Genomic DNA, 22,881 nt, shown 5'->3' with positions numbered 1-22,881 from the left:
AAAGGCTCCTCAAGAGGGTCCTTCTTCGTGGTTTGAGTGATAGCTTTGCGGATTGTATAGTCGGAGTAACCATTAGCCTTAAGAGCTTGGTGTACGTGCTTGAGTTCACTGCCTATGTGCTCCTGGTCGGGTATACATTGGGCTCTATGGTGCAGAGTCATGATGAGGGAATTCTTCTAGGATGGATGGTGATGGCAAGCTACTTTTTTGGATGTCCTAATAAAAAAGAGACCTGATGGTTCAATGAGCCACTCTGTCTACAGGAAAGCTACCCATACGGATGCTTACCTGAAACCGGATTCCCCGGAGGTTGAAGACAACTCGGCTCAAATCATCCTGGGCTACTCTTTTTATTCTCTACCACGCAGCCAATCGTGCGCTTACCTGCGCCGTCGTCCCTCTCCACCGTCTCTACCGTGGCCTAATCCCCTCACTTCAAAGGCCCAGGGTGGCATTGTACCACGCGAGTGCAACGGAGTGTGCTGCTGCTCCGCTCACCCATTGTTCTCCCGCGTTCATTAATTTGAACCTCCTGGTCTGCCCTTCTTGCCTAATACTCCACCCTCCGCCTCTTCCAATGTCACGAATAGCTTATTGCGGTTGGCCCAGTGAACCTTTTCCTTCTGCGCCCGTGCAATTTTAAGCCAATTTAGGGGCGCCGCAATGTAACCTGTCCTGTGAGGGCCGGCCAATCTCCTGGCACCGGGAAACCGTGGGACTCTACCTCTAGGGGCCCTTTGGATTAAAACCCGATGTGCCAGGCAATCCCCTGCCAGGCCACTACGGCGGTGCAAGTGCTGCGTGTGTGCGTGCGCTCAGGGTGGGGGGTAGTGGACAATCGCGGCGCTTGCGGAGTTGCTCCGCTGTTGTGGCACCAGACACAGCAGATGCTAATCCCGCGTATGTCAAAGCATCCATATTTCATCATGAGCTGAAGTGATCCAACGGTGATATTCCATTCAACATTGCTTTACAAATGTATGTTTAAATGAATAGAGTTCTGTCTTACAATTCGAATAGGTTTCAATGTGAAGAGGTCACAAGGATCTATGCCAATGATGCCACTGCATCTGGTCAACTCTTCATTTTTCTTCAAGTTCATAGCCGAGGCCTCAAGGTCTGATCATCGAGTATCCCACCATCTGTACTTCGGTGAAAAAATTATCCCATCAGTTGAAAATGTGGAAATCACTGACAAGTTGCTAATGCAGAGGGGTGTTTGAAAGACTAATCATTACACCTCGGCATATGGTGCAGATTTTCATTTTTTTTTACAAATCATAAGATGAGTGAAATGTGTAACAGCGTAATTTGCATAAATTTAAAAGACTGGCAATTGTAAAAAAAACCTTTAAATATAGGGAGGGAATTTCATAAACCATGTGTGAGTGGGAAATGTAAGGTGTATGTTATGTTTACTGTTCATGCATTTAAAAAAAGTGTACACCAAACATGCAACGTAATACAAATGAGTGATTGAATATGTTAATAAGCTTCCAAAAAATGTGTAAGCAATCAGTGGGATATTAGTATGATTTTCATAGTAAATAAGGCATTACTCTACTATTTATGTGCAGTATTTGTTTTCCAAATGTTGTTGGTAAATGACATACACATACCTGTCAAACCCTTATCATTGCCTACCTTATTAAAGACCAATTCAGACCTTATTGGTCAACCCCATGCCCTTATAAATCTCAACGTTCAACCTACAAAGTCCCATCACAAGGGAGAAACACATACAAATAGGCACACATTATTTTGCCCGTATTGAAACGGCTGTATGCCGTATCGACCTGAACACTCAATTTCCCTGGACAAGAATACGGATAAACCGTTTTGGTTGACAGCTATGTATACATATCACGTGATCTTGTTAATAGAGCAGGGACATACAATTATTTAACTATAGAGTACTGCAATTGATTACTCCAATTATTATACCGTGTAACAATTTCCTTATTGCTAATGCCTCAAAAGTGCACAAAATGACTATTATTCCCCACACACTTTGCTTTTGTGACCAGGACAGTGATATTTTGAAATGTACCTATTTTCCAGAACATTCCAGATAGATTCAGTGCTGAGTAAACTTGGAGTAACTTCTAGAACATTCTAGAACGTTCCAGTAATATTAATAGAAGTGTTGCGCCATACCAAGGCGCTGTGGGTATTCTTATGGTTACCACTCTCACAGGCCGATAGGGGGCGGCCGAGAGAGTGAGCGGGAGGTGTGGTGGTTGACCTGAGGTAACCCCCCCCCCCCCGCCCATGGGTACCCCGTGACCGGAGGTAGAGACCCCAGATCCCCAAGGGGTGGGGGCTGGTGGATAGGGGCCAACGGTTAATTCCAGACCCTTCCAGAGACTTCTGCACGGTTCTGGAGAAGGTGTGGTTAAGGGCGGGGTAAGCCCCAACTTGTGTATAAAAGTCGTCCCTCTCAACGGGGCTGGCAGTACTCGTCCACTCAAGACCCGAAGACGCCTGAAGACCAGACCAGCACCCTGGGACCCTCAACCGAGGCTCTTGTCAGAGCCGGGTTGCATCCGGACCAGTGGTGGGACCCGTACCCTGGCCAGGTCGGGTCAGGTTAGCCTCGCCTAGCCCCCGTAGCGGAGGACCCGCGAGAGCATAGCCCGGAGTGTGTAGGGCACGCTAGAAGGGAGGCTGTACCTCCCTTAGGTTATCGGGTGACGGGGCCGTACCCCGGAGTGTTACAGTGACCATAGCTGTAAGTGTTACGGCTATTGGCATTGTTATCGTTTATTGAAATAAACGTGTTGCCTCCAAAGAAGTCTCGCTCCACGTTCATACCCGCAACAGTAGTATAAATACAGGGGCCTTAAGCCCACTAGTTCAGTTTAGTTCCAGCTGCCTAAGTGGATACATATCTGCATTTTTCTGAGATGGCATCAAGAGGCTGCAAGCATCCGGCAGACGCATTTTGCTATGTCTGCGGCCAATTTATCAAGACAAGAGCAAAAAAGTACTCTGTGGAAGCATCTGCTAAGATGTGTGAGGCCTACAAGGCATTTTCAGAATGCCTGTCGGGGATCAAGACAAACTCTAGGCACCTCATTTCACCTGCCAGCAATGCAAAAAAAAACTCTGGAAGGTAAGATGGACAATTGTTGCTCGGAATTTAATGTTATAAAATTTGTAGAAAAAATTTGTAAGTTTTTAATTTTAAAATGTTTTACAATTTTCATCGTTATTGAAAAAAAATATCATATTTGAAAAATGTTGCGAGAATCTCTTACACATGTCATGGGTGAAATACATTTATTTTTGTAGGATGGTAGAGGGGAAAAGAGAGCCATGAAGTTCGCTATCCAAAGAATTTGGCGGGAACCCACTGATCACTTAATCAACTGCTACTTTTGCATGGTGGACCCTTCCAAACGTCGGACTGGCAAGAATGCACCTGCTATCACGTATCTGGACCTTCCTTCATCCATCGCCCCGGTGCCACACTGCCATGAGCTCCCCGTACCCACTCCCCCGGAGAGAGAGCAGCCGTCTTTAGAAGAGAGCAGCAAGTCAGAGAGTGAGGAAGACTTTGTAGATCCAGATGACAATTGCAGAGGTGGAGCTGAGGAGAGGAACCCATACTACCCCAACCAAAAAGACCTCAACGACCTGATCAGACATCTTGGTCTCACCAAGTCCAATGCCGAGCTTTTGACGTCTAGGCTAAAGCAGTGGAACTTGTTGGATGAAAGTGTGCAAGTCGCAGGTCAGAGGAAGCGTCACCAACCTTTTTGCAGCTTCTTCACCCATCAAAATGGGCTCTGCTTCTGCCACAATGTGACCAGTCTGTTCGAGGCAATCGAAATCGTCTGTAACCAGAATGAGTGGCGCCTCTTCATTGACAGCTCATCCAGGAGCCTCAAAGCCGTGCTGCTCCATAATGGTAACAAGTACCCGTCTCTTCCCCTGGCTCACTCGGTGCACCTCAAAGAGGATTACAACAGCATCAAGACCTTGCTGGACGCCTTGAAGTATGATGAGTATGGCTGGGAGGTCATCGGAGACTTCAAAATAGTGGCGTTCCTGATGGGTCTCCACGGCGGTTTTACCAAGTTTCCCTGCTATCTTTGCCTTTTGGACAGCAGGGACAACAAGGCGCACTACCACAGGCGGGACTGGCCACAGCGGACAGAGTTCTCTGTGTGGAGGAACAACGTCAAGTGGGAGCCACTGGTGGACCCCCGGAAGGTGCTGATGCCACCACTACACATCAAATTGGGCCTTATGAAACTACTCGCCTTTTTCCCGTCCAAGGACGGGTGTACTTCAGTAAATCTGAAACGTGCAAGCGAAAAGCAGACCACGACGTGATATTCATTGCATCAATTCATGTGCAATTTGTATGGCCGCGGCGACACAGACCTATTTCATTTATAGGTTATAATCCCTTGTTCATCATGACGTCATTTTTACTTTTATGTCTCAATTGCGTTACGGAGATCGCGTGACGTGAGGGTTCTGCCTTTGTAGTGAGGGTTGTAATTTGACGCTGAGGAGGGGGAGGAGGTGCCTCGCCCCCCAATGTGGAGTGACCTCACCCGCTAATTATTATTAATGGAGGGAGGGGGTGTCCATATGGAAGACGTCACCTCTTCATGATTATTAATGAGGGGGGCTGTTCGATGTGGAGTGACGTCACCTGCTCATGATTATTAATGAGGAGTGGGGGTCAATGTGGAGGATGGCACCTGTTCATGATTATTAATGAGGGGGGCTGGCCGACGTGGAGTGACGTCACGTGCGGGACACAGACATTCTTGGCTCATTATGGTAGTAAATTTGTCAGAGCTGTAGATAAAGAGTCGGCAGCCTTCAAGTACCTTCAAGACTTCTTCCCTAAGCTGTCTGAGGCAAAGGTCAAAGCCGGTGTCTTTGTCAGACCACAGATAAAGAAGATCCTGGAGTGCAATGAATTCCCCAAGAAGCTCACTAGTAAGGATACATGCAGTGGTTCGTGGCTTCCTGGGCAATCACAAGGTCTCGTCCCTTCACCTGATGAAGGCCGCTTGTGTTGTGGCCGAAACGTCGTGAGAATATTATCGTGTTATTTTATTTTATCAATTTATTATTTTATTCTCATTATACGTGACTTTACTGAAAGAACCAAAGAAGAATATGTGGAGCTGGTTGAGACTCTGGTGAAGAACTACGGCACAATGGGCTGTAGGATGTCCCTCAAAGTCCATATCCTTGATGCTCATCGTGATAAATTCAAGGAGAACATGGGAGCGTACTCGGAGGAGCAAGGCGAGCGCTTCCACCAGGATATACTGGACTTTGAACGCCGCTACCAAGGACAGTATAACGACAACATGATGGGAGACTACATTTTAGGGCTGATTCGTGAAAGTGATTTACAGTATAATCGTAAATCTAAAAAAACTACTCACTTCTAAATATTTTGTAGTCATTTTTGTATTACTTTAGTATAAATACATGTACATTTTTATTCATATGTCGTTTTTCTGACTTTATGTGAACGAAAATACACAAATTCGCCCGTTTTTTCATTGAAAATAGATACATTTGAAAATATCATTGTCCTCGTCACAAAAGCAAAATTTGTGGGGAATAATAGCCCTTTTCTATACTTTTTAGGCATAAGCAATTACGAAATAATACTTACTACCCTGGAACAAAAATTATGTTACATAGTGTTATCTGCTTGATTCCTCGACCAATTGGATAACAAGACGATAGCTGGGTTATAAAGTGTCACCTGTAAAAGGGGTCCGGTCTTAAATTAATGTTCTGGGACCTCAGTACAGTGAATCAAAAGTCTGAAGACTTTTTACACCTTTTTTAGTGTACCAAGTTTTCGTTCTATTTTCTTCTCAAATGTCCATGTTTCCGATTAATTAGCCACGGTAGGTAGTGCAGGTTCATAGACACGGTACTTCCGAGGACAAACGCATGTTGGAATGAGTTACATAATCTCTGAATGTGCACGATTTTTATCGTTTACATTTAGAGCATGGAAAGGCTCACAAAATTGTGACTTTTACCTGGGGTTGAAAACTAATATTGCCATAATATTACTTCTGGATGGAAAACCAACATTTAAAACGTTACATTTTAAGAACATGTTTGTTAAAGAGGCGTGCATATGGATAGCTATAGCGCCAGCTAAAAATACTCTTTCCAAATTCAACAACTAAATGAACCATTGTAAATATTTTAAAAGGGGAGCTGATGCATGCTGCCATTTATATAAACAAAATGACAGATTATTGTAAAAAAAATACTGCATGCGATTAGTAACACTGCTGGCTCGACATCCTTAAAAAGTAAATCACTTGGCTTGGCAGTTAAGCGGCTATGGATTAACATTCACCGTGCATGACCACAACCTTCACAGCCATCTACATGAGAATACAATAATAAACTGCGCTGCCCCGAGTGAGTTTTTTTTGGACACAACACAGACGACAATACTGGTGGGGTGTGCATGCAAAACGGACCGTTTCCTTTAACCTTGACAACCGTCGGCTTCATCTTAATATGTGAGTACCGTAATTCCAGTTTACTGCACATGCCCAACAAGTACACCGTTATTTTCACTCACTACTGATGAATGATTTTCCAGTTACGCGTTGCAGTGCTGTATTTGACTCTCTCCTCGAAACGCTGCACAGTTTTGTAGGGTACGAGCGTAGAGTGTTTTAATTGTTCAAATAAGATATATTAAGACTCGTGCAGTATAGTCCTGTAAACAGGGAGGCAATTGTCAAACCACTTTTGCCGCATGCTTTAACCAAACTGGTCAGTCGGCGTGTGTTGGCCACGACTAATACGGTATGTTACCGTATAACGAAACAAAAACGTGTGCACCAGATATAAACCTATGTAGTAGTTGGGATAAGGATTGGGCAATTACATTTCGACTGCATCTCCATGCACTGTGGTATGCTGCGTTGATATTAAATATCATATTCAGTACTATACAGGACTGTAATTCGTCTTGTTTAAGTAATAAACTTAGAAATACAGGGTGTTTGAGATAGATGGACCCAATTTCAAAGCAGTATATTTCACGATGGCAAACACGTTACAATTACACAAAAAGTTACAAACGGTTTAATGAGTTATCAAATTTTACTAACCATTTTAGAAATGCTCTATGTGCCCTCCACCTGCTGTACGGAAAACATCGAGACGATATAGTAATAGGTTTTACCCTTTTAACTGGCACAGTTAAAAGGGTAAATCGAGACGATAGTTTAATTCGTCCCAAACGCCTCTCCAAGTGTCTTCTTCCACTGAAGTCACCGCTGCTGTGATTCTGTTTTTAAGGTCATCCAGATTAGTCGCTAATGGTGGCACAAAAACACCACGGTCTTTGACGTATCCCCACAATAAAAAGTCGCAGGGTGTGGTGATGTCTGGGGGTCTTGGGGGCCAAGAGTGTAGCGCCAAGTCTTGGGGTCCCCTGCGATCTATCCAAAGTTGAGGCGGTGTTGTCTTGTGAATGACTGTGGCTAGGGGCTGTTTGTGCGCTGGGAGAGAAGCATCTCACGGTGATCATTTGAAACTCTGTGCCCCGCCCTCTCTATGCCCCCGCCCTCTCTCTCTGCCCCGCCCTCTCTATGCCCCTCCCTCTCTATGCCCCGCCCTTTCAAGTGGTAAGAGTTTCATTCATGGGCGGTTCGTGGTTGCAGAGATATAGCGATTTCAAATCGGGTCCATCTTTTTCAAAACACCCTGTATTACAGTAATCTTTGACTCCTGTTATTTATCGCTGGCATGTATCCGTTGAAAATCATTTATTTGCTGGATAGATGCATCCTGTTCATGGTTATTTCACAGATATCATGATGCCTGCCCACACAATGAGTGGCTGCTCTTTCTTGTGTTGGCCCCACCGATTGCTCGGTCAACCACGCTCACTCAGTCGGTGTCCCGTGTCCTCCCCCCCCCCCCCCCCCCACATAATGAGCCAAGGGTGAGGCCAACATTTAAAAACCGGGACACAATCCACACTCTCACGAATGCTTAGTTTAACACGTAGACTTTCGCGACCAATATTATCCATAATAGAGATTTTTGGGTTAAATCCGCGTAAATACGCGCACTTTCGCGACCAATATTATCCATAATCCGTAAATACGCGGATTTAACCCAAAAAACCTCCTACGGAGCAACCTGGCTGAACTTGGTACTGTACTTTCCTGGCCAAACCAGAACGTTTGGCAGCTTTATGATTCGGGGAGTCACCCAGAAGTGGATAAAGGAAATAAGTGCTATTATCTGTTTACCTGTGACACAACATATTCCGACAGCAATTCCTGTATCCAGAGCTATTTCGTGAAAAAGATTCATTTTCATTAAGAGGCCATTGCCACACAATTATGTCGCAATAATTATGTGGCAATTGCCTCTCACCGTGGAATGACAATAACAATGGATTTAAGATTATTCCATAGCTCTGTGCTGTTGCTGGACAGTGTCCCCGGTGTCACTGGCGAGGCAGTGCCTCCGAGCATCGAATGGAAAATGGATGTTGATGAATATGATGGCGCTGGTGATGTTGGACTCATTCCGCACTGTGGCACATGAACCCAGAGACCGAAGCACGATTCCTGGCCACAGCTCAGTGACGAGTGATATCTGCAGAAGTCGTGGGCCCTTCCTGATAACCAACCGAGATTGACTATTGCGGTAAGGTATAATCATACAACCATCCATGGAAAGGCCTTTATCAGTGGTTTGACAAAGGAATGAAAATGAAATCGTATCCATCACAAAGGAAAGCATAATTCCTATTAGGGGGGTTGAGGATCGCTAAAATGGTTCACAAACTCTCCGTTTTGCCTCTCCCTGCGGTGTAATAATGTGTCCTGTGTTTGAGAATGTGGTCCCAGTCAGAAGCGGAGGCCATCACCGAGGTGCACAGGGCTGAGCGATACTTTATCGAGAAGCGTTTGGAAAAACTGTCCCGAGATACCGAGAGACTCGTGAGTAAAAATGACAACAACCTCCTCCTCGTTTGTCATTCTTTTCTCTCTGCTAAAAAAAATGCTGTATCGCTTATGAGCAAAGTCTATTGGTGAATTTGAATAATCAGATCCACAATATGATGTGCGTGCTGGTTTATTTATACTACAAAAGGCAGCGGGCCTGGTCAGCAGACTTAGGCAGCAACTTCAGCAGAAGAGCCAGGAGCTGGATTCAGCTCAAGCTCTGATACGGCAGCTCAAGCTGGAAGTAACAATGTGGCATGAACACGCCGAGGATCTCGACAGAAAGATGGCCTGCATGCATCAGGTGAGGAAAGTTCATGTACCTGTAACGTCCTTCATAACGGTCCCCACAACATCATCATTCCCTACCCCTTAGACGCTGACGTCATTCCCTGCACCTACTGGACCGGGAGCAACCCCGCGGTGTGACGATATGTGGTTGCGGGAGATGAGGAGACATGGTCCGTGGTGTGACGATGTGTGATTGGTGGCTGGGAATGAGGTGACAGGGAAGAGGGGAGGGAATGAGAGAGGGGACCGTGGGGAAAAGAGGGCACGTCGGAGGAGGGAGGAGAGGAGACAGAGCTGTGGATGAAGAGGAGAGAGCCGTGGCTGAAGGAGGGAGCTGTGTGTGGCAGAGGTGGAATTAATTAACTTGAACCTTTGTCTCGGCGTGTGTGTGAGAAGAATTCCGCTACACACGGAACACGCTTTATATATTGCGTAATTCTTGTTAGTTTATTCTGCAGAGACGGTATTTTGCTATTGTCAGTCACACGGTGTAATTGTAGAGTCCTACTAATATCTTCATTGGCACCCATAACAAATATGGCAGAATATGCTAACAACTGTGTTAATGTTTGGTCCATTATTGGTACAGATTGCTATCACAGACGGGATATAATCCATCTCCATTTCATTGTCACCCTGGAGCAGAATAAGGGGTTATTAATGTATGGTTAACAGCATGGTTAATGTAAAATACGTTTTTGCTGCCCTTGCAATCGCACATGAAATGTCTGGCCTTCAATATATTGAAACCAGAAGCATTTATTTTAACATAAAAACGGAAATGGTTTTGACATTCTAGGGTCTATCTGGATGCCAAACAGGCAAGCTAAACACATAAATGACGTCACGCACCTAGGATGGGGGAGGGTCAGACATTTGTGACGATGTGTGACGAGGGGGGGGGGGTTTGAGAAATGTGACGTCACATCAAAATGCGCAACGTTAAATAAGTAGAATTGTTATAACAACACTAATTTTGATAAATTTTCATTATTAACTATTGATTATTTAAATTTACTAAGGTCACCTTTTATTTATTCCATGAAGGAGCATTTTACTTCTCCATGGGAGAATGGAGAAGCATAAATTTAGAACATTTTTTTAATGATTGTTATTAAACATTTTGATTCTAATGATTCTACCAGGGCTTTTCATTCTGGGGAATGAATATGTGATTGTTATAATTGTACTCTCCATTTTGCTTCGTTCTACTACAAAGATTCAAGTATTTTTTTATAGTTATAATAACTTTTACTATTTTATAATTATAAGATAATTTCAATATAATATTCTGAACATCTGCAGTTTTAGTTAGACGTTGAATATTTTCAAGTGAATTTTATGCTAAATTTAAGCTTTTCAACGCCTCCTTTTTAATACGTGTTTTCTCCTACAACATCAGAGTGCAGCGCCACATTAAATATGCACTACAAAGACAATAGTTTAAAGCGATTTGAAGCATGTTTTATTTTAAAAATGGAAATATGGTTTTGGGGGGGGGGCAGAGCTTTGTGACGTCATATTTGAGGGGGGGTCTGACTTTTTGTGACGCCGTGTGACGAGGGGGGGAGGGGGTTAAAAATCGTCCAAAATCGCGTGACGTCATTTATGGACGGCCCCTAAGTTTCACCGACACTATTGTCTTGGTAAGTGCCCCTCTCTATCACATTGGCAATCAGTGCAGACGTACTGGTGTAGTGCTGTGCTTTATTTACGCGGCAGCATAGAACGGAAGGTGATTCATTTAATAAATGTAGTCATAATTTGCACCTCTGATTAGCACGGTTGGCTACGTATGGTGCGAAAGAAGTTCAATATTCAAATTACCCGTGGACATTTATAGTATAAGTTGCTAAATTAATGAATTGACCAAAGTAAAATTGCAGACATTGCACGCTGAGAGTAATTCACATGTCGATGGTGGTCAAATATACCCTGGCATATTGCTGCATTTTAATCACGATAATGCGAGTCGCGGCTCTGCAACTGCTTCTTTCGCCACTGCTGGCGCAAGGATCTCTACTAGACGTAGCTACAGAAAGCCCCTTTTGAGGGAATTTTGGCCTACTCTTCCACGGTTATATTCTTGGTTCTTTCGGTAAAGTCACCACGTAGAAGGGAAACAATAAAATAATAAAAATATAAAACAATAAAATTATCACGACGTTTCGACTGCAACACAAGCAATCATCATCAGGTGTGAAAACCACAGCAAGAAAATTTTGAAAAAAGTGGCGGGTTATTTTTAACGTTAGCACCACGGAGAGCGATTTGACAGTTTGTTCAGATGGACGAGTCCATCTATGTTCGGAAAAGAGGAGGGGGGAGACGAAAATAATGGATGCGGTCTGAAAGCCACCGTAAGCGTGATCAATCAATTAAGACCCGAAATGGTTTATCAAATCCTTCCAATGATTGCTAAGCCAGAATCCATCTTCTCGGTTGAAATTGACTCTGTGTTTGTATATGTGGATAGCCTCATGAACGAATCTCTCATGTTAGCCAGATGGCTTGCAAATAACCTCTGTCTTGGAGAAGTCAATGTCATGTGAACCTACTGAATTATAACAGTGATCTTGTGTTATGTTAATTTATATAGATTTTCTTTTGTGGGATCTGGCCAGTTATTTGTTGTATAATTAATTATGTTGTGGCGAGAGTGATAGGAACATCTAGAAGAAAAGAGTTTTGATGTAAATTCAGTACTAAGAAATTAACTTTCTAGTTCTTAGCATCAATCGGCACTTTCTGCCTTCCAATGTGTGAAAACGCGCATCCTGACTCGCACAATAATGACTTGACTATCGTCAGCGACGTCAGCATTCTGACACAGTTTCTATTGCCGTTCAAAGGCAGTTGATAATCAGGGCAGCACGGAGAAGTACTGCAGGCCATGTGGATTTGCAGAGTCCACGAAGCACGAAGAGAAGTCCAGAGGATGCGATGACCACAACGGCTTCCAGGATGCGGCGACTCCTCCTGGTGACCGTGTCAACCACCACAACGGGCTGTGGCCAGGTGGCTGTTGTAACGACATCCGTTTCCACGGGTGGCCTACTCAAGGCAAGAGCAAGCTCCAGACAAGAACAAGAGCCAGCCATGGCCACAGTCTCAACTATCAGACGGCAGAGACCAGCAGTGGATCGCGGCATCAGTCTGGAACGGAGCGCAGCGAACACCGAGTGGTGAATTTCCAGACAGGGCTCAGCAATGAAGAGAGGCTGCAGGCTGGAGTGGAGCCGAACAATGACCGCGGCTTCTTGCCAGGGAGAGAGTGGGAAGGATGGCAAAGCCAGGCTCAGGATCTCTCTCGGCAGCTCGGCATCAGTGTGGAAATGCTGGCCCTTTGCAAGCAAGAGCTGCACAAGAAAGAAGAGGAGTTAGAAGGACGACAAGAGTAAGTGACCCGGTTTTTTTGTACCTCAAAAGTGGCAACCCTCACATATTGTCGACGACATTATAAAGAAATATCAAGCAAGCTATAGAAGTGTTTAAGGTACGAGCCACATATGCGATAGTTTAAAAGAGTTCAACGTTGTGAATCCAATCTTTGGTGTGGTACTTTAGTGGGAAATGTATATTAAAGCATGCCCTCTTTAAACGAATACTGAACTAAACAAATTTGATTTTACCGGGTAAGGCCCACTGAGCTATATAGCCCTTTTTTCAGAAGAAAAAAGGACTATATAGTATGTTTGTAAATGTGGAGATAAAAACCAGAGGGGCCCAGAGAATAATCCACCCAACCACCGGGAGAGAGAGAGACACGCAAACTCCAAATATACATGCGTCGGGGTCGGAATCGAACCCACGACCTTCTGCACACCAGGCGAGGTGGTAAACATCTCACCACCAAGGTACTCTTCCATCGCATGGATATCAAAGACTGCGTGGCACAACTTGCAATAATTCGAAATCAAAAGTACGACCTTTAACTTTTGAAATTAGAAAATTAGCTGCACTAACAGAGTTAAGGAAGTGCGTCGCTCACTGCACAGTTGCAGAACTAAAAGCCATTCCCTTGGGCTGAGCGTTCAGTTTTTGCCAAAAATTCCACATTGCAACACAATAAATTAATACATTGGACACTTGAACGGAATGCTTATAAACTCATGAAAACAATATGGTGCGTTTGGCAGCAAATTTAAATGTTCAATAAGCTCATAAAATATTTTACAGTTCTTCATTCATGCGTGAATTGCACCATCATTTTAAAAAACATGAAACGGAGAGATATATTTCCCTCAGTTCCATAACCATACCGGACAAGTGGTAATTTTTTTTTTAAATTTAAGTAGAGGATAGAATTGAAGTGATTTTTTTTTATCTTTTCCGCATGAGTTCTAAAGCAATATAATTGCTTGGATCCTTTAATTATTAAAGGATGCCGATGGTAAAACCCGTGCACAGAACGCCTGTTTCGTCTGCCTATATAATATCTGTGACTTTAAGCAGTGTCGCAGAGTCAGTGACACAAAAGCGAATAGGAAAAAAAAAAGTGATGATCTCGACAATTATGCCAGGCAAGAGGCATTGGCCAAGGTGTACTTGCTCAGTGTTAATTCGGTTATATTTTTACTCACTGCTCTACATATCCATATGGTATTGGCGCAAGTTTGTTAGAAAAAAAAAGGAACTTCATTCACGTTTCATTTTCAACATACATTTTGTATTGTGCAGAATACAATTATAGGTGATAATGACACAGATGAGTGCCTCCGGTTAAAAATGTGGTCGATCACATCTCATTGGCACCGTGTCGTGACATTGTGTCACCTTTAACTTTGTAGAAATAAAACAATTATTTAATAATAATAAAACAAAATCTGCACAATTACTATCAAGTCCAAAATTGAATTGCTGAAGGCTGTCTAACCTTGAACGTTCTAAAATAAAACCCGGCGGTCGAGGCGGTGGCACATGCTCGTAATCTTGCAGCTAAGGGGATTGGTCGGTGGATCACGCAGAGATGGGGCCATGGTTAGCATCATCCTCATCACTTCAGTGAAAATACATTTAGCACCACCAAGTGAGGCTGCACCACTTGATGAGAAGCCAACAGTGATTTTCTTATTAAGTCTGGTCCCTGGTATAATAATGTGGAATTTGCACCACTAATTTTGGACTGTCCACATATATGTATGCATGTTGAACTTCTTTCGCACTATACGTAGCCAACCCTGCTAATCGGAGGTACGAATGCGTCGAGTACTTAACATTACTTTTATCTACCACGCACTCTTTTATTTTGGATTTTCATCAAAATTGTATTCTGATTGCACTATCATGTTCTTATATGATTGAGAGACACCCTTCCCTATGATCTGCAATATGCTGGATTAAGTGACAAGTATATATTCTTAGTTCTTTCGTTCATAACACAAACGGTTTGTGTTATGGTCGAAACGTCGTGAGAATTTTTATTGTTTTATATATATTTTATTATTTTGTTGTTTCCCTTCAACGTGACTTTACCGAAAGAACTAAGAATATGAATTACTGCAGTCACGAAAGCTTTAAATAAAAAGTATATATATGACGGAATCTTTTTTTTTGTAGTCATTGGTGTTAGGGCTAAAAGCATCAATTAATTTCACTTGAAAATTAAGTTTAATCACAGGTCAATTCAAAGTCAAGTAAAACGTTTCTCTGTACTCACACGAGGACTAGGGCCATATCTGTCAACCCCTTATCAGTGCCTACCTTATAACAGACTAATTCAGATCTTATTGGTCATCCCGTGCCCTTATAAATCTTAACGTTCATCCTACAAAGTCCCATCACAAGGGAAAAACACTAACAAATATCCTTTTTTTGCCCGTATTGAAACGGTTGTACAAGAATATGGGTTGACGGGTATGTAGGGCCTTGAGCCGTTGCTTAAAATTGTAAATTTCCATAGCATGAGCCAGAGCCTACAAAGGGCCCAACCACTGGGGATTATTCCCAACTGTGGAGAAAGGGATAGCTTAAGTCAACTGCCGACCATAAATATAAACTCGCAATCGAGTAACAGGATAAAGCCTCTTCTCCGCCGCGATCATGTGCGGGACCAATATCACAGACAAATTATCAGTGGGGTTATCCACGAATTTATTCGACTTATCCGCAGGAAGAAACTCTGGCAGATAACATGAAAAATAAGCGAGAGGATAATAGGAGTTCTAGTGGACCCGAAAACTCCTGCCATTAATAGGAGTTGCAGATAATAGTGCCATGGATAAAATGCGTTCTACTGTACAATTAATCGACAATCTAAAACAACGCGTTCATAATTGTTTATAATAAAAATATACAATTAAAACAAGTTATCTAAAACCTTAAGATGAGTGGGAGAAACACCCTACTCAGTATCATTATTTTCTTAATTTAACGAGGGCATGAAATATAGAGACACTTTGAATAATGCCTTGTTTGCTAGGGCGACCTGGTAATACTCCTTATCAAATCGAGTCACGCAACGCAAAATAATAAATGATCAGAGCCACATATCTAAAAATACACGGGGACATTGTGAATCAGATTGACATCTTGACAAAACGAGTAAGCACACAACACCTCGCTGCTGGTTCACACAGCTGTAGGCACCGGAACAAACGGCGTAGATTTTACAGAATAATCACGCGAAATGGAAAATCCACCAACACGTGAACCATGCAGACGCTTGGCTTTTTATTTCAGAATCAGAATCTGTATTTATACTGGAGGAATCCGATGAGCTATGAAGCTCTTTTTTTAATAAATGTCCAGTAGGGGTTGGTAAGAACGTTACAACAACAACACAAAAACACAATTTTTCGTGCAGAGTACAGGAAAGGCAAACAAATCAGCAAAAAGCATACAAATTTAACGAAACCATCCCCCCCCCCCCGTCTACCACGCAAAGCCCGCTGAAGTATGTTTTTGTTTGTTTGTTATGAAGCAACCTGCCCACAAACGATAGCTCACCAAAGTGACTAATCATCAACGCGGAACGTCATCTCGGTGTCGATCCAAACGTCTTCTCGGTGTCCGAAGACACGTTCAGCCGGTTTCCCACAAGCCGGGGACCGCCCCCCCCCCCCTCTCGGCCACCCTCCCCGCGTGCCCGTTCGCTGCTGTCGCACCACCACGCTGGTGTTTGTTCCATAGTTCATTTCATTTCCATAGTTTCATTTATTTGGTATAGCCCTGTGAGCCATTCGGCTCTTGAATCAGGTGCAACCGCAGCAAACAAAAAAACATGAACAAGAAAACATCTTAAAGTGATTATTTGACTGTGCAAACAGAAAATCCAGGAAAAAAACATCAAAATATTCCTGAAATAGCACCGTACACCAACGCTGTGTGCAAAAATCCTAGTGGGATGCAAGTCAAACAACAACAACCACAATACAACTAAGATTAAGGCCATCAGTCTAACTCCGTACTACAATAAACAAAAACATGGCCAAAACAAAAAACACGTTTTCGAAATCACCAAAATAAAAGCCATAAATGCAATGTAACAGTGATCAAGGGACTGTGACCGAATTTTTAACAATAAACTACATAAATAAATTATAACACCAAACCCTAGAGCCATATTTTAGGCCACTGAATAGCAGTGGCAGCTAGGGGTGTACAACTCCTCTAGAGCAGTTTTGAGTGAAGATCTCATAGGTAGCGATTCAAGTTGCAGTTTATTGGCAATAGCATTCCAGACCCTGGGGGCATCAATAGCAAAGGCCCTTCCTCCGGTTTTTGTACGTTTGTGCGGCGTTGCGTGCAGGGACGAGCGTCGGCTGCACGCCGAGCTGCAGGCGATGGGCGCTCGGGAGGCAGAGTCCCGGGCCCGTCTGCACGAACTCGTGGAGGAGATGTTCGGTCGGCTGGAGATGGCCGAGAACGCAGCCCGACGTCAGGGCGCCTCCGACACCAACACCTGAGGCTCCATTGTTTTGGCAACCGGTGGGAAATACTAACAGCCATTAGGGGGGTGGGGGGGGGCAATGTCGAGTATACAAGAGGGGGGGCCATCGTCATCATCAGCCGCGATTTATCCACTGCTGGATGAAAGCGTCCCCTCGTGGGGATCATAGGATGCGACAATCCATCTTCAATCTGCACGCGAGATGATGTCATCGCTGAGTTTTCTTGGAGGATCTCTTCTTGGGTGCTTTTCCCTCCGTTGGCTGTCCACTCCACTGTTGGCCTCGACCACCGGCCATCATCCTTGTCCTGCCTTCGCCCGCGTACTTTTTCCTTAACAGTCAATGTGATGTTTCTCTCTTGTTCTCTGATCAATTTGGTCCTCTTTCTCTCTCTACCTCCAAGCGTGCATCTCTTCACACGTCTTTCAACAGAAAGGATATTCAGTGAGTGAGCCGAGTACGTGATTTCCATCCCCCTGTCTCAAGGGTTGGGGGGTGAAACAAAGTTAAACCGAGAGAGACACAGGGACAGAATCAAGGCCCCCATCTATGCTCTAAACCCCCTTAAGATGGACACATTTCTGTTCATCCAGGATGCCATGTAAAGCCTGGACCTCAGAAACATGCTCAATTTTGGGTATGACCTTCCATGACCAATGGTGATTTTGCCACCATTATATTGTTAGATAATGTTGACAAAAGCAACACTTAACTGGCCACTCTTTAGCAGATATCATGCGTCTCATTTTCCTAAATGTGAAATCACATGCATTTCAATTTATCTGAAATGTCACTGTACAGGGAATGGCATTTGAATTGCAGAGTAGCCCTAAGGTTTATCAATAAAAAATAATAATGCGTCTGCATATCTCATTAACCGAACTTTAAGGAAAGAGAGGTCTGGACCACCCTACTCAACATGCTGCCACCGCTACCCACACCAGGACAAGCGGATTGAGGAACGGACGAACGAAACAACGTTAGGGCCACCAAGTATATCGCAGCATATAAAGGATCACTTCAAGTAGTATAAGTGGAGCGACAGGAGGGCTAATACAATAATGTAATGAACGATTTTGTTATCACATGGAAAGTCACATTTCTAAATGTTATCACGTGAAAAGTCACATTTAGAAGTGTTGTTATCGCATGGAAAGTCACATTTCTAAATGTTGTTATCGCATGGAAAGTCACATTTCTAAGTGTTGTTATCACATGGAAAGTCACATTTCTAAGTGTTGCTATCACATGGAAAGTCACATTTCTAAGTATTGTTATCACGTGGAAAGTCACATTTCTAAGTGTTGTTATCACATGGAAAGTCACATTTCTAAGTGTTGTTATCACATGGAAAGTCACATTTCTAAGTGTTGTTATCACATGGAAAGTCACTTTCGAAGTGTTGTTATCACATGGAAAGTCACATTTCTAAGTGTTGTTATCACATGGAAAGTCACATGTCTAAGTGTTATTATCACATGGAAAGTCACATTTAGAAGTGTTGTTATCACATGGAAAGTCACATTTCTAAGTGTTGTTATGACATGGAAAGTCACATTTCTAAGTGTTGTTATCACATGGAAGGTCACATTTCTAAGTGTTATTATCACATGGAAAGTCACATTTAGAAGTGTTGTTATCACATGGAAAGTCACATTTCTAAGTGTTGTTATCACATGGAAAGTCACATTTCTAAGTGTTGTTATCACATGGAAAGTCACATGTCTAAGTGTTATTATCACATGGAAAGTCACATTTAGAAGTGTTGTTATCACATGGAAAGTCACATTTCTAAGTGTTGTTATCACATGGAAAGTCACATTTCTAAGTGTTGTTATCACATGGAAGGTCACATTTCTAAGTGTTATTATCACATGGAAAGTCACATTTAGAAGTGTTGTTATCATATGGAAAGTCAGATTTCTAAGTGTTGTTATCACATGGAAAGTCACATTTATAAGTGTTGTTATCACATGGAAAGTCACATTTCTAAGTGTTATTATCACATGGAATGTCACATTTGTAAGTGTTATTATCACATGGAAAGTCACATTTCTAAGTGTTGTTATCACGTGGAAAGTCACTTTCGAAGTGTTGTTATCACATGGAAAGTCACATTTCTAAGTGTTATTATCACATGGAAAGTCACATTTCTAAGTGTTGTTATCACATGGAAAGTCACATTTCTAAGTGTTGTTATCACATGGAAAGTCACATGTCTAAGTGTCGTTATCACATGGAAAGTCACATTTCTAAGTGTTGTTATCACATGGAAGGTCACATTTCTAAATGTTATCACATGGAAAGTCACATTTCTAAGTGTTGTTATCACGTGGAAAGTCACATTTCTAAGTGTTTTTATCGCATGGAAAGTCACATTTCTAAATGTTATCACATGGAAAGTCACATTTCTAAGTGTTGTTATCACATGGAAAGTCACATTTCTAAGTGTTGTTATCACATGGAAAGTCACATTTCTAAGTGTTGTTATCACATGGAAAGTCACATGTCTAAGTGTCGTTATCACATGGAAAGTCACATTTCTAAGTGTTGTTATCACATGGAAAGTCACATGTCTAAGTGTCGTTATCACATGGAAAGTCACATTTCTAAGTGTTGTTATCACATGGAAGGTCACATTTCTAAATGTTATCACATGGAAAGTCACATTTCTAAGTGTTGTTATCACATGGAAAGTCACATTTCTAAGTGTTGTTATCACGTGGAAAGTCACATTTCTAAGTGTTTTATCGCATGGAAAGTCACATTTCTAAATGTTATCACATGGAAAGTCACATTTCTAAGTGTTGTTATCACATGGAAAGTCACATTTCTAAGTGTTGTTATCACATGGAAAGTCACATTTCTAAGTATTGTTATCACGTGGAAAGTCACATTTCTAAGTGTTGTTATCACATGGAAAGTCACATTTCTAAGTGTTGTTATCACATGGAAAGTCACATTTCTAAGTGTTGTTATCACATGGAAAGTCACTTTCGAAGTGTTGTTATCACATGGAAAGTCACATTTCTAAGTGTTGTTATCACATGGAAAGTCACATGTCTAAGTGTTATTATCACATGGAAAGTCACATTTAGAAGTGTTGTTATCACATGGAAAGTCACATTTCTAAGTGTTGTTATGACATGGAAAGTCACATTTCTAAGTGTTGTTATCACATGGAAGGTCACATTTCTAAGTGTTATTATCACATGGAAAGTCACATTTAGAAGTGTTGTTATCACATGGAAAGTCACATTTCTAAGTGTTGTTATCACATGGAAAGTCACATTTCTAAGTGTTGTTATCACATGGAAAGTCACATGTCTAAGTGTTATTATCACATGGAAAGTCACATTTAGAAGTGTTGTTATCACATGGAAAGTCACATTTCTAAGTGTTGTTATCACATGGAAAGTCACATTTCTAAGTGTTGTTATCACATGGAAGGTCACATTTCTAAGTGTTATTATCACATGGAAAGTCACATTTAGAAGTGTTGTTATCATATGGAAAGTCAGATTTCTAAGTGTTGTTATCACATGGAAAGTCACATTTATAAGTGTTGTTATCACATGGAAAGTCACATTTCTAAGTGTTATTATCACATGGAATGTCACATTTGTAAGTGTTATTATCACATGGAAAGTCACATTTCTAAGTGTTGTTATCACGTGGAAAGTCACTTTCGAAGTGTTGTTATCACATGGAAAGTCACATTTCTAAGTGTTATTATCACATGGAAAGTCACATTTCTAAGTGTTGTTATCACATGGAAAGTCACATTTCTAAGTGTTGTTATCACATGGAAAGTCACATGTCTAAGTGTCGTTATCACATGGAAAGTCACATTTCTAAGTGTTTTTATCGCATGGAAATTCACATTTCTAAATGTTATCACATGGAAAGTCACATTTCTAAGTGTTGTTATCACATGGAAAGTCACATTTCTAAGTGTTGTTATCACATGGAAAGTCACATTTCTAAGTGTTGTTATCACATGGAAAGTCACATGTCTAAGTGTCGTTATCACATGGAAAGTCACATTTCTAAGTGTTGTTATCACATGGAAAGTCACATGTCTAAGTGTCGTTATCACATGGAAAGTCACATTTCTAAGTGTTGTTATCACATGGAAGGTCACATTTCTAAATGTTATCACATGGAAAGTCACATTTCTAAGTGTTGTTATCACATGGAAAGTCACATTTCTAAGTGTTGTTATCACGTGGAAAGTCACATTTCTAAGTGTTTTATCGCATGGAAAGTCACATTTCTAAATGTTATCACATGGAAAGTCACATTTCTAAGTGTTGTTATCACATGGAAAGTCACATTTCTAAGTGTTGTTATCACATGGAAAGTCACATTTCTAAGTGTTGTTATCACATGGAAAGTCACTTTCGAAGTGTTGTTATCACATGGAAAGTCACATTTCTAAGTGTTGTTATTACATGGAAAGTCACATTTCTAAGTGTTGTTATCACATGGAAAGTCACATTTCTCAGCGTTGCTATCACATGGAAAGTGACTTTCTAAGTGTTCTTATCACATGGAATGTCACATTTCTAAGTGTTATTATCACATGGAATGTCACATTTGTAAGTGTTATTATCACATGGAAAGTCACATTTCTAAGTGTTGTTATCGCATGGAAAGTCACATTTCTAAGTGTTGTTATCACATGGAAAGTCACATTTCTCAGTGTTATTATCACATGGAATGTCACATTTCTAAGTGTTATTATCACATGGAAAGTCACATGTCTAAGTGTCGTTATCACATGGAAACTCACATTTCTAAGTGTTGTTATCACATGGAAGGTCACATTTCTAAGTGTTATTATCACATGGAAAGTCACATATAGAAGTGTTGTTATCACATGGAAAGTCACATTTTTAAGTGTTGTTATCACATGGAAAGTCACATTTATAAGTGTTGTTTTCACATGGAAAGTCACATTTAGAAGTGTTGTTATCATATTGAAAGTCACATTTCTAAATGTTGTTATCACATGGAAAGTCACATTTCTAAGCGTTGTTATCACGTGGAAAGTCACTTTCTAAGTGTTGTTATCACATGGAAAGTCACATTTAGAAGTGTTGTTATCACATGGAAAGTCACATTTCTAAGTGTTGTTATCACATGGAAAATCACATGTCTTAATGTTGTTATCACATGGAAAGTCACATTTCTAAGTGTTGTTATCACATGGAATGTCACATTTCTCAGTGTTGTTATCACATGGAAGGTCACATTTCTAAGTGTTATTATCACATGGAAAGTCACAATTAGAAGTGTTGTTATCGCATGGAAAGTCACATTTCTAAATGTTGTTAGCACATGGAAAGTCACATTTCTAAGTGTTGTTATCACATGGAAAGTCACATTTCTAAGTGTTGTTATCACATGGAAAGTCACATTTCTAAATGTTGTTATCACATGGAAAGTCACATTTGTAAGTGTTATTATCACATGGAATGTCACATTTCTAAGTGTTGTTATCATGTGGAAAGTCACATTTCTAAGTGTTGTTATCACATGGAAAGTCACATTTCTAAGTGTTGTTATCACATGGAAAGTCACTTTCGAAGTGTTATCACATGGAAAGTCACATTTCTAAGTGTTGTTATCACATGGAAAGTCACATTTCTAAGTGTTGTTATCACATGGAAAGTCACATTTCTAAGTGGTGTTATCACATGGAA

General features: G+C 41.7%; 1 protein-coding gene across 5 annotated transcripts; it reads left to right on the top strand.

The window, feature by feature from the left end:
• The first annotated feature begins 4,651 nt into the window (after positions 1 to 4,651).
• On the top strand, positions 4,652 to 17,219 carry ZNF365 (zinc finger protein 365). Of its 5 annotated transcripts, XM_032952035.2 has the most exons (6): positions 4,652 to 6,533; positions 7,651 to 8,688; positions 8,879 to 8,984; positions 9,139 to 9,294; positions 12,134 to 12,678; positions 17,032 to 17,219. In XM_032952035.2, the coding sequence occupies exons 3-6, from the start codon at positions 8,880 to 8,882 to the stop codon at positions 17,186 to 17,188; spliced, it is 963 nt and encodes a 320-aa protein (XP_032807926.2). In that variant the 5' UTR covers positions 4,652 to 6,533; positions 7,651 to 8,688; position 8,879; the 3' UTR covers positions 17,189 to 17,219. The 5 variants fall into 5 exon arrangements, with proteins under 5 accessions (XP_032807926.2, XP_032807924.2, XP_032807923.2 ...); XM_032952033.2 differs by having other exon boundaries at positions 4,655 to 6,533; positions 8,593 to 8,984; XM_032952032.2 differs by having other exon boundaries at positions 4,655 to 6,533; positions 8,475 to 8,984.
• The last annotated feature ends 5,662 nt before the right edge of the window (positions 17,220 to 22,881 follow it).

This window comes from Petromyzon marinus, chromosome 11 (genome assembly GCF_048934315.1).
Source record: "Petromyzon marinus isolate PM22_M1 ecotype Great Lakes invasive population chromosome 11, UKy_Petmar_22M1.pri1.0, whole genome shotgun sequence".
In the NCBI taxonomy this organism is placed as follows: Eukaryota; Metazoa; Chordata; class Hyperoartia; order Petromyzontiformes; family Petromyzontidae; genus Petromyzon; species Petromyzon marinus.
Note: the sequence above shows the minus strand (reverse complement) of the source record. Positions and strands in the feature narration are given on the sequence as shown.

Excerpts from the sequence above, each read along its gene's own strand:
- ZNF365 (XM_032952035.2), top strand. The coding sequence starts at position 8,880 with ATGTGGTCCCAGTCAGAAGCGGAGGCCATCACCGAGGTGCACAGGGCT. Across the intron at positions 8,985-9,138 it reads CCCGAGATACCGAGAGACTC|GCAGCGGGCCTGGTCAGCAG; the intron begins GTGAGTAAAAAT and ends ATACTACAAAAG. Across the intron at positions 12,679-17,031 it reads GAGTTAGAAGGACGACAAGA|GGACGAGCGTCGGCTGCACG; the intron begins GTAAGTGACCCG and ends CGTTGCGTGCAG.